General features: G+C 26.4%; 1 protein-coding gene across 5 annotated transcripts; it reads left to right on the forward strand.

The window, feature by feature from the left end:
* Positions 1-2,728: 2,728 nt before the first annotated feature.
* On the forward strand, positions 2,729-17,355 carry LOC113555032 (nose resistant to fluoxetine protein 6-like). 5 transcript variants are annotated; one of them, XM_026959318.1, is made up of 16 exons: positions 2,779-2,882; positions 3,223-3,345; positions 5,231-5,348; positions 5,426-6,162; positions 9,192-9,412; positions 10,377-10,594; positions 10,855-10,955; positions 11,070-11,263; positions 12,676-12,839; positions 14,130-14,298; positions 14,569-14,762; positions 15,130-15,271; positions 15,360-15,549; positions 16,465-16,607; positions 16,698-16,807; positions 16,889-17,027. In XM_026959318.1, the coding sequence occupies exons 4-16, from the start codon at positions 5,751-5,753 to the stop codon at positions 16,923-16,925; spliced, it is 2,295 nt and encodes a 764-aa protein (XP_026815119.1). In that variant the 5' UTR covers positions 2,779-2,882; positions 3,223-3,345; positions 5,231-5,348; positions 5,426-5,750; the 3' UTR covers positions 16,926-17,027. The 5 variants fall into 5 exon arrangements, with proteins under 5 accessions (XP_026815116.1, XP_026815115.1, XP_026815119.1 ...); XM_026959317.1 differs by having other exon boundaries at positions 2,795-2,882; positions 3,238-3,345; XM_026959315.1 differs by lacking the exons at positions 5,231-5,348; positions 16,889-17,027 and adding an exon at positions 17,181-17,355 and having other exon boundaries at positions 2,729-2,882; positions 3,032-3,345; positions 5,635-6,162.
* The last annotated feature ends 1,449 nt before the right edge of the window (positions 17,356-18,804 follow it).

The following is an 18,804-nucleotide window of genomic DNA, read 5'->3' on the forward strand; positions in this document are numbered from 1 at the left end:
GTAATGAGGAGATAACGATTTAATACCTCTGATATTTGCCATGCTGTAATTATTAAGGAGAGGATGATTGACGTTATCATATACTTATTCGTATTGTGCAAGGCGCTAGCTAAGGACTAGCTAACGAAGTGGTAACATCGGTGTCTGATCTGCCGACGTAATGCTGTTGTGACAACTGGACTTTTGACTTACGGTTTTCTGTAGTATCGTTGGTTTACTGTACGTTTTTGTAATTGTTGAGAATATAAAAATTAAAAATATACTTTAATACATTAGTTATTTATGAATTAAACAATTATTAAAATGTTATCTATAATATAAAAATAGCAAACTGTAAAAATGTAAATGTATCTACGGGAAAAATTATCACAGGTTTAAATTTCAGTTTTACCATTTAAAAATGTATCATTAAATTATCCTAGTCAAGCTAAAAATGATTATTTTCATTGTGTTAATGTATAGTGAGTATATTATAAAATGGTCATAAATACTATGAGCTAGTTTTAGAGTTGCTAACATTGTAATAAATAGCCCCGGTCTCACCATTAACTAGGTATATTACAACTTTTATAACTATATGAAACGTTAAACTAAAAGTTTAAAGGTTTTTCAATGAAGTATTGGGAATTTTTTACTTTTAACCTTCAAAGTAGATACCAACTAGATCCAATTTATTAGAAACCACCACCAAAGTTGAAAATTTAAGCATTTTTACTGTCTCTACAGATGATAACAAGTACAAATTAAAAAAAATACTGATCATTGTAGACTGTAAATTCAATACATCATTGCTCCACTCAGAATCTAAAAATATTATCAATTAAAAGTTATTATAAATATCATGATTTTTTACACATCATCATTGTACCACCACAGTACGTCCTTTTATAATAATAAACAATAATTAATCATACCAAGTAATCATATATTAATAAGTATATTTGATTATTCATTATAATAGAGAGGTTTCAGCATAGTATTTTCGATTGTTTTTGTTTTTAATTGGGGTTATCAATCAATTTAATGTTTATACTTTTGTGAAATTGCAACTCTATACGAATTAATGCAATAAGTAATACCTAACCTAACCTATTAGGTATATTTATTAAAATTAAAATTATTTAGATTATTCATAATGTCTTATAAATCATATACAAATTTGAATGATAAATATTTTAAATGATATAATATATTTGAGTAAATACATAATTTAAACTACTTAGAAATTTAAATAATAGCTATATTATTAAATAATAACTTACAATAACATCCTGTGACAAAAATCCTGTTCCTAAAAGATTATATTGTTAATTTGGATGTTGTCGAACAATTTTCAGTATCTCATTACCGTTTAACAATTTAATGGGCTGCGAGTGACATAAAGGTAAAGTAATGAAAGTTCATTATTGTTTATTTGTTTACTTATCGCAATAAAATATTTCAATAAATGTTATACGGTCTAATCAAACATGGGAACGACGCGTATGATGCATGCAAAGTTATTTATTTATTGTTCATTAGTATAGTGTAATGTTTAGTTGTTCGATAACATGCCGTCTTCAAGGTAAAATCGTACCATATACCGTGATTTGACGATCTATTCTATTAACACGTTATAGTTTATTGATTATACGACTGCAGTCACCAATTATATTGTTTTGGTGCAAGATCCTATAATTAAAACTTGTATTTTTTTAATTTTATATTTATACAACACATTTTTTTATACATTAAGATGACTTAATAAATTGCCGTTTGTTGGTTTATATTTTTACATTTTTATTTTAAAAAAAAACTTAAAGAATATACATTTTTAACGAAGTAAAAATAATACATAGGTATGTGATTTCATATTAATTTATAATACGGCTCTAAAGCTCGATTCCTTTTTACCTTAAAAGGTTCTAAAAAAGACCTAAAAGGTTAACTCAAAATTGTTGTAATCCCTTCCAGGAGTACATCGTAATTGTTGTTGAAATTTTGCGAATGAATAAAAAAATTATTGTATCTATAACAACCTTTTTTTTAACGAGAGCCATAAAAACATAAAAAAATTCTCGGCGGGCCAAGAATTTATACTTTTTCTTTGAAATGAATGTTATATTTTATTTTAGGCACATCATGATATAGATATATTAATAAATTTAATTATTTATTATATATTGCTTGTTATAAAATCCAATATAAAAATTAAGTATAAATATATGTAATATTGACGATAATACGATAAGACATAAGAAATATTTTACAAACGTTACATTTTTAGAATACATATTTTTTTAAATTTTAATTACTTTGACGGGCCAGTTAATTAATTATCGTGGGCCGTATTTGGTCACCACTGTATTAGGGTATACTTAAAACATCGAATTGAAGGTGATCTTACTGCTTTGACGATGAATGTGGGAGGGTGAGTGGCTCTGCAGAAAATACTTGTTTTACACGATATTTTCCAAGCAAGCCACGATGGTACTTATGTAATGTTGCAGTGTACCTATTATAATTGATACCCCGACAAAATAAAGCAATAAAAATGTCGCGAAACTAATAAATTGTATAAAGAAATAATACTGCCATAAATTATTATCGGGTCTGCATAGATTGCATTTAACTTTATCTTATTTAATGGTATTCACCTTTTACCTAGCAATACATTTAGCCATTTAGGTATACTGGTTTTTCATTTTATAATTTGTAAATAGTAATACTTTGATTGTACTGTCACTGTGAATGAAACTTTTACAGTGACTAATTTTTTTTGTTGTTGTTTATCTTAGTTAAAAATGGAATTTAATTTTCTAAAACAGAAAAAAGCAAAAAATTATTAGTTCACATGCAGCAGATATACTTTTTCAAAAGAAAAAGATGGTGCTGATTTCAAGGTAAGATAAATAACTTACTGTTTATAACATCCTATGATTTTGTTTTTAGTCCATTTTTATTTGAGCTTTGTGTATTATATTATATATATTATGATTATATTGTTTCTAATTAATTTTTTCCCTGATTATTATCATTAACAATGACGAAGATATCCTCCGTTATTTCCTATACCTTTATGGAATGTATATGAGAAAATACAAAGTGACTGGGATAAAACAAACAACATTAGTGAAAGATTTAACAATGGATTTGCTCATTTACTTTCTGCTCAACATCCTTCAATCTATAATTTTATAAATGGTTTGAAACGTCAACAAAACCTAACGGAAATTAAAATAGATCAAAATATAATAGGAAATCCAAATACACCAATTAAAAAGAACAAGATAGACAGTGGGACTGAACGGGCAAAGAAAGTAGTAGCAGATTATCATAATCGAGAGTTTGAAAATTATCTTCAAGGTATTTCATTTAATATATTATATACTTCCATTAATTAATATATATATTTTATTATTTATTTATTTTTTTTAATACTTATATCAATTTTATTCAATTATACATATTTATATCATTTTTTTTAATACTTATATCAATTTTATTCAATTATACATATTTATATCATTTTTATCAATTTTTCTATATATTTATATCCTCCTCAGGCCTAACACGTATTTAAATTGTGTAGTACCACAAGCCCAATGTGTATTTCAATGGACATATCAAACACATGTTTATCTTTCAAAATTATCACTATTTTAAGGTTATATTGACATACGTATAATATAAGCAAAAACAATTGGCGGGCTCTTGTGGGGATAAGAGAAAGTGTCCACTTTAGTGGACAACAAGTTTATAAAAATACAAAAATTAAATTAAGCTTGGGCGCTAAAGCAGTTATAATAATTGTCAATTATAATGAACATTGGGCTGTAGGAGGATACAACAATATTATGTGCTCGAATTATATATAATTACTAGCTGTCTCCGTGCACTTCGTCGCCCGTACAAAATGCACCCGTGTTAAGTTTGGTTGCCTATAATGCTAACAATGCTAACATTTAACGTAAAGATAAAAACTATTTTTGGTTTTCTGATTTGGTATATAAATGGTATCTCTGACATATCAATTTTACATAACTGTCCCGCCTAGAGTTGTATTTTTTCTATTGATTCACCAATTATGTATCATTCGTTAAAAATAATAAATTATTCGAATAATCGATAAATAATCGCATAGCCGGGATAAAAACTATCCTATCTTGTGACGGAGATAAAATAACACACATTGATCATAATTTCATCAAAATCGGTTGAGTAGTTTCGGAATGCATCGAAAACATGTACGTATATATGTATATTTATAGTTATACAATTTATACAATGTACATGTCTATTTAAATTAGTAGATAACTTATAGGTGTTTTTAATTTAGACAAATGATATTGCAATAGAAACCTTCTCCGTGATACACTCTTTCGTTAAAAAAAAAAATCAAGAAGATCTGATAAGTAGTTTTAGAATTTACCCTATACAAAGATTTTCATTTCACATTTAAATACCTAGTTAGATTTATAACTATTATAAAATATCAATCAATAATCATTATTATTTATTTATAATTAAATTATTGCTATATTTCATACTGGCGATATGTGTACTAACGATATTTATTCCAAGTAATACATTGGTTTCACGATATTTTGTCGGTGATACTTATAATTGCGCTACAAAATCTTTACTTCTATAATAGTGTAAAACACTAATATATTTTAGACAGTATTTTAGTTTCAGTATTAGTTTGTTATATGACTGACCTTCCAACTCCTGTGTTCGGACATATAACTTATTAGCATATTATTAGAATAATATAATATATTATAATATTAGTACCGGGTTGATAGATTTAATCATTCAAAAAAATTTTATATTCCAATTACGGTCTACTCAATCATGTTTATAAATGTTTAATGATTGTTTATGCAACCCGGCATTAATCATTACAACCACACCCGGAAAACTGAGCGGTAAAATTGAAAATATATTCGTGGCGCTATCTATTCGATCTGGTTTAGGGAATTTATAATGCTTAAATAGTAAAGTAATTTTCACGAAATAAATAATGCATATTATATTAAATTATTAATGCATTTTAAATATTATTTTATGTTTGTATTATAACATATGTTCAATCAAATATAAAATATACAATATTGACATGATAATGACCTTTGCCATTGACTCTGTATCGATTTTAAATTGGTTCACGTAAATTCACAAAGTTAACACCGAAAAATCTTGACTAACAATAGTTTGTTAAATCATGGAATTTCATCACTATTCCTAGGAACTGCGACGAAGTATAAGTTCCGGTTGGCAATTGGTGTTATTATCTCAATTATAAGCCATCTACGTGATTGGAGATAACGGTTTCGAATACTTTGATGATCACTTTTTCTGATTGTGTAATATTAATATATTATAATAATATAAGATAATAATAATTCTGTAATATTATAAGTTTATGTAAATGTTATATCAGCTTCCGATGTCAGCATAAATGCAACCATCATTCGATTGCAAAAGAGGCCTGTTCCGGTGAACTTTACCAATCTATTATACCCATGACACATGGTAGCAGTGTTAAAATTAAATGCTTAACGCATATTATATGCTTATGTATTTTGCGACCACTTATATTTTTTTCACGAAAAGTCGTACGGATAAAAATCGTTATATAATATTCTACAGTGCATCACCGGTATATATGTAGTGCGCAGAAGAAAATTTATAACAGTTCCCCAGTGGCAGATATACGAGTTCATCGGCTGCGGAGAAAAAATAATTGTATACTAAACAGTTTTAAAATGATCAATATGTCGTCCGCGTTCGTCGTCGGATTGCTCGCGCTATCGTTGGCCGCCCGACCATCCGATGATCAAGTCGATCAAATTTCCGAGGTGGCGATCGAGCACTGTCGTCCAGTCGACCGTATTTCCACGACGGTGGTCACCGACTTTCAAGTCGACCGGACACCCGATGTGAAAATCGTGGACGATTGGATTTGCCAAATTCCCGCAGTGTCAGACACGGATTATCAAGTCGACAAAATTCCCGCGACGGAGATCGCGGATGGTCTGCCGGACCCGTGGATACCCGATCTGTTTTACCGAGCACTCTCCGATTTCTCAGTTAAAAATGTCGGCAGCACCGCTTGTCGGACCCAATCCGACATGTACGACAGACATTTGCGGAACTACACCAGTTGGGCGGTCAGAAGTGAGTATCGGTCCCGATTTTCCCGCATAATATATTGTATATATAAACCTACTGCGTATTATAATATTATAGTACCTATACTATAACCTATAACCAAATGTCCAAATATAAATAAGTCGCGGCAATTTTTATTATTATTGAGAAAAATCCTAAAAACTAATAAAAACTTTAGTCGAAAATGGAAATATTAACGCGATACCATCATGCGTCAAAATCGATATTTATTGTTGTGCTAATAATTGATAATTAAATAATCGTAGAATATTAAAATTTCATCAAATATTTACCTATATTTAAATTTTCTATACATGATACAATTTACATTTTTTTCAAAATATTTTGTTTTTTTTTTAGCTTTTCATACATATATTTAGAGTTTTCTATTTTTTTCCGATTTATGTTGATACAATTTTTGTTTCTCAGTCAAAAAGCTTTTAAATTTAGTATACATTTCCCCATGAGATTTACAAAATTATAAAAATATTAAAGATGCGCAATTATTTTTTATGCAAAATTAAACTAATAAAATGACGGGGCTCTTTGTCTAACCCAGTGGTTTTCAACCTTTTTGGGTCCATAGCTCCTTTTGATTTTGATATAAAATATACAGCTCCCATATGAATATTTAAAATAATCAAATTTACATTATTTAATCTAACTTTATTTAATGATGAAATAAATACGTAATTATTGATAATAGGAAACATTTTTAAACAAAAATAATAATTTTAATATTTAGTGGGACGGCTGTATTTGTTTTGTAGCATAAAATTATCAAATAATGGCGTACATATTTAAATCGCGATTTCATTTCCCAATTTCCAGATCGTGCTAAGAAAAATAATTTTGGAATTAAACAATAAGTTGTGATAAGTGTTCTTTGAATAAAAATTTGACAGATTCTATCAAGTTTTTATTATTTAAATTTTTAGTTTCTACTGCAACATAGCTCACTTAATAATAACCGATGACGCCCCTGGAAGTCGCGACGCACAGATTGAAAACCACTGGACTAACCCCGAATTGCTAATAGAAAAATAAATTATTAATATATATTTATATAATTATATTTTAATAAATATCCTTAGAATTATACGCTGATATATCGTTTCCAATTAGAATCATTTTGTCACTAAATCACCGATTAATCATTTAGATTTTGTAAATTAGAATTATAAAATCTGACCTCGCAATTATAAGATAAGGAAGTATAAATAAACATTGAATACAATTTAATTTAGGTACTTTTATATTTTATATTACCATTTTTATTTTTAATATAATAGTATGAGCAATTCTGTAAAAATAAATACAATTGAGTTTCGTCACCATTATGTAAAGGTTTGTCGCTAATTAAAAAACACGTTTTTTGTATATTTTTTTAAATCATGGAATTGAGCAAATTAAATATAAATTGAAATTATTTCAATAATTAATTATATGAATTAATAATTTAATTTATTGACAATTTTATTTTTTTTTGGTGATTTTTATTTTGACTACGCATCATTATTATAAATAGTATCGTTTTTCCAATGAAATAATTATATGATTCTATTAGCGAAAAATATCTAAAAAAAAATTTTTTTTTTTTTTTATTCTTTTAATTAATCATACTAATTTATTTCATCATACAATAATATTTTTTATTCATCAACATCTTGTCTAAGGAAGGTACTGGTAAATCATGTGGATGTGTTGGAGTGTAATAAAGTATATATGTATAATTTTAGACATTTAAATAGGTTATTTTATTTAAATTTATTTAATATAATTAATTTTATCACTTTATATTAATTTATTGATTAATAATGAATATTTAATTGCTGTATATAAATAATGGTTGGTGTGTGGATTATTTAATTAACATAACATTGTGTACTATAATCTTAAGAAATAGGTCAATTATAGCAATTAAAAATATAGTTAACTATTGTAGGTTCATAGTACAAATTTCCTTATAAATAAAACAAAAAAAAAAAAATCAATAAAAAATACTTTAAATATTACATATTATTAATATTACAATAACTTACAGAAACCGAATTATATATATACATATATATATATATTAGAATTTAATGTCGTTATACATAGAAATAATTATATGCAAGATACACTTAATGCATCTTGATATTATGTCTATTGTTTATGAATAATCAGAAAACATGATTTAGGAAAACAGATTTCTATCCAAATTCTTAATTTGAGGTAATCTAACCTCTCTAGAAATATATTCTAATGGCATAGTTACAAAACAAAAGCTATCACATAGGTATTATAGGTACAGGTGCTAAACATGTTGAGCATTCGATATTTCGACATTTATTGAATATTTGGTACCTCGTAAATATAATTTAACCTGTATTGGCCGTACTGGTTAGATTCATTCTATATAGCTCTATTATGGTCTAAGCTCAACAACCAATAATATTTGAATTAGTTAATCACTGCAAAATAATAGTAGCACTGTTAATATAGAATCATAGACAGTTAAATATCTTACGGAATTTATAAGTACTCATATACTTAGAGTACCTAAAGTTAATATTAAATTAACACTAAAATATATTTAACCGTTTTAAATTTTTATTTAAATAAAATAAAAATATTGATGCTAGATACTGGTAGTCCGATTACAGTTTGTAGGTAATAATATTATCAATGATTCGTTACAGGCATTTCAGTAGTTGCTTAAAGTTTTAATACCGAGCTGACCACAACAGAGCTTTCTGCACACCCTCTAATTAGTTAGCTATATATTTTTTTACGCGAGTATTATCGCAGTACGTATGACTGTCGATACCAATAATAATGTATTGAACAAGTATACAAAAAATCGTCGAGTAAAATAATTGTATAAACATTTGGACTAATTTTTAATTCGTGAACAAACAAAAAACAGGATTCCGATTTCTAACACTGCCGTGTATTTACTAGTTATATATACTATATTATTATATGGCTGCGCAGATTCATAAGAATTATATGTGTCTGGACTGCCTGGTTGAACCTTGCTTAATTTTTAGTGTCAGAATCATGGAACAGATATCCGATCGGCCTACTAGCGGGCAACACATACCAAATGGGAATTTACGACGAATGCGTGGACGTGCGTCATCCGGTGATAGGGCAGTATTGCTTGTCTGATATCAAACTAATCCCATTGGCGGGTAAAGATTACAGTTTCAACAGAACAGAAGATCTAGATGATTTCGGAAATATAAATGCCTGGAAAACAGTACTCGGGGTATGTTAATTCAAATACCTACTATTGATCGGGGTTTTTTTTAAAAACAAATTAAGTTATATAAATGGTATATTAATAATAATATATAGTATTTACGGCCACCTACATAATATCTTACAGCTTGGTCTTTTGTTTATGACAAAATTCCCATACTGACGAGGAGTAATAATATAATATAGGTAAAGGTGTTCTTACAATTTATAATAAATATATAATTTAAATATAATCATAATATATATTAGGTATACCGTATATGTATTACGTATTCATAAATGTCTAATTTTAAAAAAGTGTTTCGTTTTTTTTTTTTTAATTGGTTGCCATTTTTTTGTTTTTAGATTCACTACATTGTTCTCATCATTTTTTTTAATCTGCTATCATTTCGGTTTGTTTTTTTGTAAACAGTTTTTGCCAAGTGTCACCAATCACCAGGGACCAAATGTCAAATATGGTTCAATTGTTATTGATCTCAAAAGCCCCGGTTAGGTTAAGGTGAAACTTACCAGAGAAAAGAGAGAATGAGAGGCTGTTATTATTAATTTTCTCGACCGCACTTCCGCTTGTCAACAAGTTAGTGGAGGAAAATCAAATAATATTATTTTTCATGCATTAACCGAATATTATACTGAAACCGTACAAATCCTTTTTTTTTTGTAATTTTTTGAAAAATTAAATGTTTTTTAGTTAATTTAAAAAAACATTCTTTTAGAGGAACTCTGTATTAAATACGACTAGAACTACTTAATTATATTTATTTTGTATTCAAGATATTTAAATAGATAAAAAAAAATTGCGGATCTCTCTTGATATTGTGACCGTAATTATTTTAGAAACAAGACCGTTATCATTGTTAATAAGACTGTCGACCATAAATAATATTAATTTCAAACATACTTACTATCTACTCAAACTACTTGCGTAAGTATTGACTATTTATTACTTACTAAAGATTGTATCGTTTCAGTGGGGCGATTACATGGATAAAGTGCAACGAAACAGATTGCTTTTAGGAATATGCATTCCAAATTCGTGTTCGGCGTTGGACCTACAAACTGCATTGCAAAACGAACTGGACAGGGTGTTCATGCCAGAAATGTTGAAGGCCATTGTCAAAGTGGATCCAATAATGTGCACAGTCAGTGGAGACATGTATCCCTACGATACATCGTTCTACTTAACCAGGTCATTCAATATTAATATTACGATTATTATTTAATTATTGATATACTATATGTCTAATACATTTGCATTGACGATAAATATGTAAAGCCAACGATTTTTTCCAAGTTTATGTTTATGGATATAATTATAATGGGTACAACGATGAATACAAATTGATCGAAATAATAATAAAGCCATGATAAAATATAACTTATAACTAGTCCGTATACGTATAATAGTAATACAAATATATTAATTTGTTTGTTGTTATATTTTTTCAGTATAACTTTTTTAGTGCTTGTTTTGATTTGTTGCGGGACAACGTTGTATCATTTCATAAGAATATCATACAATAAAAATCCAAAAGAAACTACTTGTGACTGTGAGTGAATATGATTTAATAGTAACAAATTTTGTTTATTCTGTACACAATTGTCAAATTTTCATGAGCATTATATTATGCCATATATTACAATATATTTTGTATTATCCACAGATAAAAGTGTCGGTTTATTTTGCGAAACGTTTTCAATTATTGATTCCAGCAAAGCATTATTAAAATTCGATAAAGATAATGAATTGAATTCACTGTATGGTTTTAAAGTGTTAATGATGATGGCCATTTTATTAGGTCACAGATTATTTTATTCATTTGGAAATCATATAAGTAATCCGAAATTTGTAGAAAGTGTAAGTCAATAAATCTTAAAAATATAAGATAGTTGCGTATATCTTTAAATTTTAAAGCAACAAGCAAAATATATTACGTTATACAAGAAAAAAGATTCTGTTTACCTAAAAATGGTAAATTACTTCATAATATATAGGCTTTATTTTTTTTATTTAATTAGTATGTTTACATAGTTTACAGTAATACTTAAGATTTTTAATTAGAAATTTAAATCTCTATATTTCTAACATAAAATGCTAACAATTAATTGATGTAGATTTTTACTATTTTAGATTCTGAGTAGCTCCGATGAATGTATTTATTTTAAAATATTATGTGTGTGTACACAATAAGTACTTGAAAAAAAATTATTAAATTTTTGACTTTGGAGGAGGTTTCAGGTAGAAAATTGGATTTAGTTTAGAGAGGTCAAAATTAAAAATCCTCAATATTTTTCAAAACAACCAGCAAAACATAAAATAAAAAAACATTAAGAAAAAGCGGTAATTTTTACGCAAATTCAGTTTTTGACAAAATTAATTCTGGTAGGTGTATAACTTGAAAAATAATATCCACAGATACTTAAAATGTTCACAAAATATTATTTTGATAATGAACTTAATATGATTTGAAAAATTTAACCCTTTTTAAGCTATTTATTATAAACATCGTTAAATAATTATTTACTGGGTAAAAGTTTATAAATTGAATACAAAGTTTTTCATACCTTATAGATCTACCAATTAAAAAATATTAAAAATGTATTGTTTTTGATGAATTTTGAAATGTTTAAATTTAGAATTTCGACAATATTTGTAAATCTCGAAAATATTGTAGTTAGAAATTTATAAGCAACTTTCTTATTATACTTAAAATTTAAAAATTTAATACCTATGATTTCTAATAAAAATAACTTATATGGGATCTTATATTAAAAGTTTAATCATTTTGATGGAGTGTAACATTTTTATTGATATTTATAGGTAAAAACTAATAAAAAAAATCGAAAATTGCACATGTCTGTAAATACTTCAAAAAGAGTAAAAATATTTTGAAAACTATACTATGTATAGAATTTACAATATAAATAATATTATAAACGTTTGGTGAAAATTGCAAGTATCTACGGTTGTTGGTTTTTAAATTACAAAATAAAAAATAAAGAAATCAATTTTGTTGAAACTGGCTTGGTTTAGTTTTGTAATAATTGTATTTAGTGAGAATAATTTATTCTTGATTTCTCAAAGTATGAACAAGATTAACTTAAATCCCAGCAATGATATTGAAGTTGAAGATCGATGTATTTTTACTTTAGCAAAAAGTCAAAAAAAATTATTATAAAACCCATAAATTCATCATGACTCTACTCTGAATCTAAATAAAACTGAATTAAAAAAGTACACATAATTATTTAGCTTTGTAACAATTACAGATAATTTTTAATGGACCAGATAGTTTGTTGACTATAGGAAATTTAGTCGACCCATTTTTTTTTGTAAGCGGTTTCCTCATGTATTTGAACATTTCTCGATCATTTCAAAAAGTTGAAGCCGGATACAAAAAAATCACTTCGCTAATTATTAATCGAATGTTGAGGTAAGTTGAAACGGCTAATTTAAAATTGGATTCATAGTGTAAGTTTCCAGACTAGGCTAATGTTCGTCATAGGGGAAGAGGTATTGAATGGGATATTTCCTACCAAATTCGTTTTTATTATTTTTAAAAACGTATTTTACTCTTTTAATTCAAAACTTTAAAATTATTTCGTTTTTAATTTTTTAGTATAGGACTGTTTCATAGGTAATATTTCAAGTATTTATTTTTTACACACGTTTTTATTTTGAATGACAAATGACTGACAAACACTGGTTATTCTTTATTTCAAAATAATAAAGTTTAATACAATTTGATAAAATGAATAGATATCGATAAGTCACCTAAACAAAATAGAGTGCTGAATGAAAATATGGAAAATTATTTTAAGCTCTCAAAAATTATAGTAGTTTTATTCACACTTCGTCGACCCACTCCATCACCCACTCTAGAAATTAATGCTCATAACATCTCTTGGTCTCCATTTATAAATTATCTAGATGTTATCCTAGATATAAACTAATTTTGAACCTGCACATTTCTATGAAAATACAACTAGACCAACGACTAAAAATACTTTACCCCTTAATCAATCGTCAAACTGGCGTAAGTTGGAAATGCTCCCTATTTCTTAACAAAAAAATTCTGCGGTCTTTAGTATTCTATACTGCCCCCATATACTGGAGCTACTGTGCCAAAACCTATTTAAACAAAATTCAAGTTTTCCAGTTAAAAATACTACGAACAATCTCAAACGCGCCAGGGTTTGTTAGAAATGAAGCACTCCACACAGACTTCAAAATATACCCCCACAATATTCCCCCATACAAAATTAATCTACCAACATTTTTAACCAACTTAAACACACAAAAAGTACACAAACTATTTCAAACTAAGTGACAAGCCTACTCTCCGTTCGCTCAAGGGTGGACGTCCACATGATGCTCGCATAACAACAACAATAATAAAAAAAATATGTATATATTTATAATTTATATTATCTATTATATCCTATTCTATGTACTTATAATTTATTATATATATTTATGTAAATGTTTGCAAATAATTTTCATTATCAATTATTGTTAAGTTGCAAAAAAAAAAAAAAACTGTAATCAATAAGTTAAATAACTTTGTCAGGAAAACTTTTTAATAATTTTTGTTGATAATATATTTAATACCAAATGTGTGATAGACAAAATGCTGGACAAGTATTTAAATTCTATATCCACAATTTATTATATTATAATATATACGTTATATGTATTGATATGTAGTTGAATCGATTTGTAGAATGTTACCGGCGTATTGTGCGATGATGGCAATCACGGCGCATATAGTACCACATCTTGGAGACGGACCACTTTGGCCAAAAGTAATATGGGAAGAAGCTGAAATTTGTAAAAATTATTGGTGGACCAATTTGTTTTTTATAAGCAATTTTATTGATGTCAAATATGGAGTAAGGCATAACTAAATATTATTTTATTTTAATCAATTATTATATTATATAACACATTATTTTTTGTTGACCTTTTCGCGTAAATATCATGAGTAATTTTAGTGATTATATGAGTATAATTTGTAGAGTTTAGATTAAATATTATAATATTATAGACTAAAACCAACGTGAATGTTTATCATTCATGTCTGCAGATATAATAAATTGGCTGAGTATGAATATTTTAAAATATTTTATGTCTATTTTATATGCCTAAATTTGATATTACAGTGCCTCGTAATAAACTATTACGTATCGTGTGACGTTCAGTTTTTTGTTGTCGGAGGCATAATTATTTATGTTTACACGAAAAACACCAAATATGGGATCAGATTACTCGCTACGATATTAAGTTTATCAGCATTCCTGCCGTTCCTAGTCACAATTTTGACAAAAAGATTTGGAATAGATATATTTTATCTTCCGTAAGTTAAATATTATATAATTATAATATTATTAATAATAGGTACTTAATTACCTAAGAAATGGTAAACTAAAACCACTATAATAGTACTTTAGTGTATTTAAGCATGAGAAATTTTTAGAAATTGAATATTACTAGTTTAATGTGTCGAAGGAAGATTTTAGACCTACACTAATAACAAAAATTCTAGTTTAATGATTAAGCCATCGTTGCCAATGATATTGATGATTTTAGCCAGATTTTACTAATCAAATTATTAAATTTTATTTAGTTACTAAAATTGAGACATTTTCATATATTTTTGTCGTGTTTATATAGTTATTATTTATAGAAAATAACTAAATTATTAAATGTAAAACTTACTTCAGTTATTTAGAAAACATCAGGATTTACATATCGTTAAATAAGTCGTATAGATTAAGTTACATGCGAGCCATGCCGTTCCTTGGCGGTTTAACCACGAGCATTATCGTTGAAAAATTGAAAGAAAAAAAAACAAAATTCTCTCGTGTAAGTACTTATTTATATTATTTACAAACGATCGTGATAAATTAATAAATTTAAAAAAAAAAATGAACTTTATTAATTGTATGTTTAGATCACAGTCTACGGTGGAACTTTGATTGTTTCCGTAATTTGTATTCGTGCCCAACTTTACGGTGCCAAATTCTACACTTGGCAGAGACCTTATTATCCTTTAGAACATGCTTTGTACAAAGTTGTTAATAATTGTGTTTGGACGGTATGGTGCATGTGGTGTTCCATTTGCCTTTTCACGTCTGGATATGGTAATATAAATTAGATGATAAAAATAAGTCGTATAGGTAGTAGGTAGTTTATGACGTGTTTCATTAATGTTATAGGTAATGTGTAAAACTGGATAATACGTTGCCCAGATATAGTGAAAAATATATCGACTCTTATACATTACTTATGATTCTATTAGAAATATACAAACATTACAAACATTGCAGAGTTGTTTGTTATTTATTATGATCGAATAATAATAAAATATAATTATCATCGTATTAATAAATTGTTATTACTAGTGATTGTAATAGTACAGTATACCGACTGTCAACTGTATAATTTGTAATTGGTTCACAGCTACTCATAGCAATGCTATACATTTATAAAGTGTAGAGAAAAATATTTTTAAAAAGTATTCAAGTACAAACTGTGTCAAAAACGGGGAACAGAAAAAAAATCTCGGGGGAAAAAAAGTACAAATTGAAATATTTTAAATACAACTTTAAACTTTAACTTAATATTTTGAGCTATAGTTTTTAAAAAATCTTCAAGTGACCTACTGCAATATACTATATTAATATTAAATTATACAAAAGATCACTGTATTTTACTTTATTTTATCACGCTCTAACGGCCTATAATCTATAAATGTATAACGAAAAAAAAAATTTATAAAATACCTACCTGGTCAAATTGTAATAACTAATATTTTATCGGTTGTATTATGTTAGAAAATTCAATTTACAAAATGCACATTATTTTATAAAATAACATTCAACTATTTAATTATTTAACGCTTACGTATTAATGTATTATTATACATCACGAACGAATTAAATTCGAACGATGCGTATATACCTATTACATAATATTGTACTATCGTAATAATTTATAATTATTAATGAGTGATAGGTAATATCATAATATTATTTAAACCTTATATTGTTGTATAGGCCTCTTTTCATACGTACTTAACAACAAACTTGTTGTGGTTTTGGGAAGACTTTCGTTTTCTGTATTTATAGTAAACATCACTGTTCTTATGATGTCTAACAGTTCACTAAGATTGCCGTCTTACCATTCGATAAATTCTCTGGTAAGATCCATATTCCATTCCTCGTTATTGGATAACGAATTGACGGTTTATATGACATGCAATTTATTGGTACATCTTATGTGTTTTTAGATTGATACTTGGATATCTGATACATTTAAGTGTTATCTGTTGGCCTTAGCATTATACTTAGTGGTCGAAGCACCTTTCGATAAAATCATTAAACGATGGATTAGACGAAGGTAAATAATAATTATTCTATTCCGTATGAAATAATATGTTTTTATAGTAAATTTAAAAAAAAATTATGTAAATATGTTAAGCACCTTGGGATTAATTGAATATATTTTAAATGGCTGATTTGGGAATGAAGAGATTCAACAATATTATACTATTATTTTTACTAAATTAACTTTATAAACTATATAATATATTTTATTTTATCTTACATTTGAAAAATATTAAAATTTAAATTAATTTGTACCTATAGATAATAATTATGTACGAGAATTCATTGTTATTTTAAATTGTATATGTTTAAACACTGTAGTTCAATAGTTCAGAGTAATTAGTTTATAATTAATATTTTAATATTTAGTTGAATGTTTTTTATAGGTAAAGAAAAAAAACTGCATAAATTGAAAAGTTTTTATGCTGCTTATTCATTAATGTTCAACAATGTTATATTGAAATGTTTGCATTTTTTTCTTTTGATTGTACCTACCTACTACTTACTGTCTAAGGAATCCAGTCTATTAAATAAAATACAATTAATAAATAAATACACAACTTACTCGAGTATGTAACTTTTAATAATTTGTATTGTACTTCATAATGTATGAACTAATATATATTTATTTTTAGTATAATTTTTTTACTTATTTTAATACATTAATAAAACTTTATTGTATCACAAAACATAAATATTATATTCAGTCACCCTACATTTTTATTATTTTGTGAACTACTTTAAATTTATGGATAGAAAACTTATTTAAGAAACTATAAATACATGTTGTCGTTTAAAAAATTAAACAAAAAACGAAAACGATAAAAAAGTTCTTTTGAAATGACTTTAAATTATCTTAAAGAAATATTTTCAAAAACATTTGTGTTTTCTGAAATGATGAGTTAAATGGATCACACCGCATACTTAAACCTTATTGTTCATATTTCATGTACGTAACTGTAAAATCTTAGTTTATTTTCATAATATCAGTTTTATTTATTTTTCATTGGATCTATCAAACAGTATTATTAAGCAACCACTTCCAGCGAATTTAATGAAATATATTTGAATATTCTATTTTGTTACTCCTAGGTATTGATTAAAAATTGGAATGTTAAAATAAATATATTTATCATAGTAATCCAAGTATAAATCTCAATTAGAAATCGTTCCATTTCTTCTGTGATACGGATTTTCGGAGTGCAACATATAATAATATTTGTTATGATTATAGTGTTTATAAAAAGTGATTTACGATTTATTTAAATATATTCTTATTTTGATAATAATATTTTGTAGACGATGTACAAGATTAATAAATAATTTTCGTTACTGGGATATTATTTTTTCTAATTATATGTATCGTTAATTAGTAGGTATACCTATAATGTTTAGATGCTTAGACAGTTTTTTTTCAAGGTAAAACCGTATTAGCATTAACTCAATGTTTGATATCTGTAGCAAAGAATCAAAACGTCATATAGTGTGTTTATGTTCATAATCCAAATCTTATTATAAATTTATAATATATGGATGCAGGTGACTATACTTGACTATATTATTATGGAGGTGTATTGTTTTCCTGTAAGTTTAACGTATGTGCACTAGCTGTAGCTATGAAACATTAATAAAATAATAATATTAATATTATTATTAGCTGTAGCAGATATCGGTACTAGGTATTCAGAAAAAAGTCCCAGGAAAAAAGCACTGATATAAAAATACGAAAAAAATGCCCCGTACCAACTAAATACATAATATTTTATTTTATTTTAAATTTTTTAACAATAGACCTATATTTCAATAATTATGTAACACTTCAAAACATGATATCTATTATATGGCTATATAACCATAAATATAATATTATACTATTTTAACTTAGATAAAATTAGTTATTATTTAAATTCATATAGATGTCTATTCAATTTGTCTTTTAAATCTTATTATTATTTATTGTACATCAACTATATATAATTATATATCATTTTTTTTTTTTTTTATAGATAC

The sequence above is a fragment of the Rhopalosiphum maidis genome, chromosome 2 (genome assembly GCF_003676215.2).
Source record: "Rhopalosiphum maidis isolate BTI-1 chromosome 2, ASM367621v3, whole genome shotgun sequence".
Lineage (NCBI taxonomy): Eukaryota > Metazoa > Arthropoda > Insecta > Hemiptera > Aphididae > Rhopalosiphum > Rhopalosiphum maidis.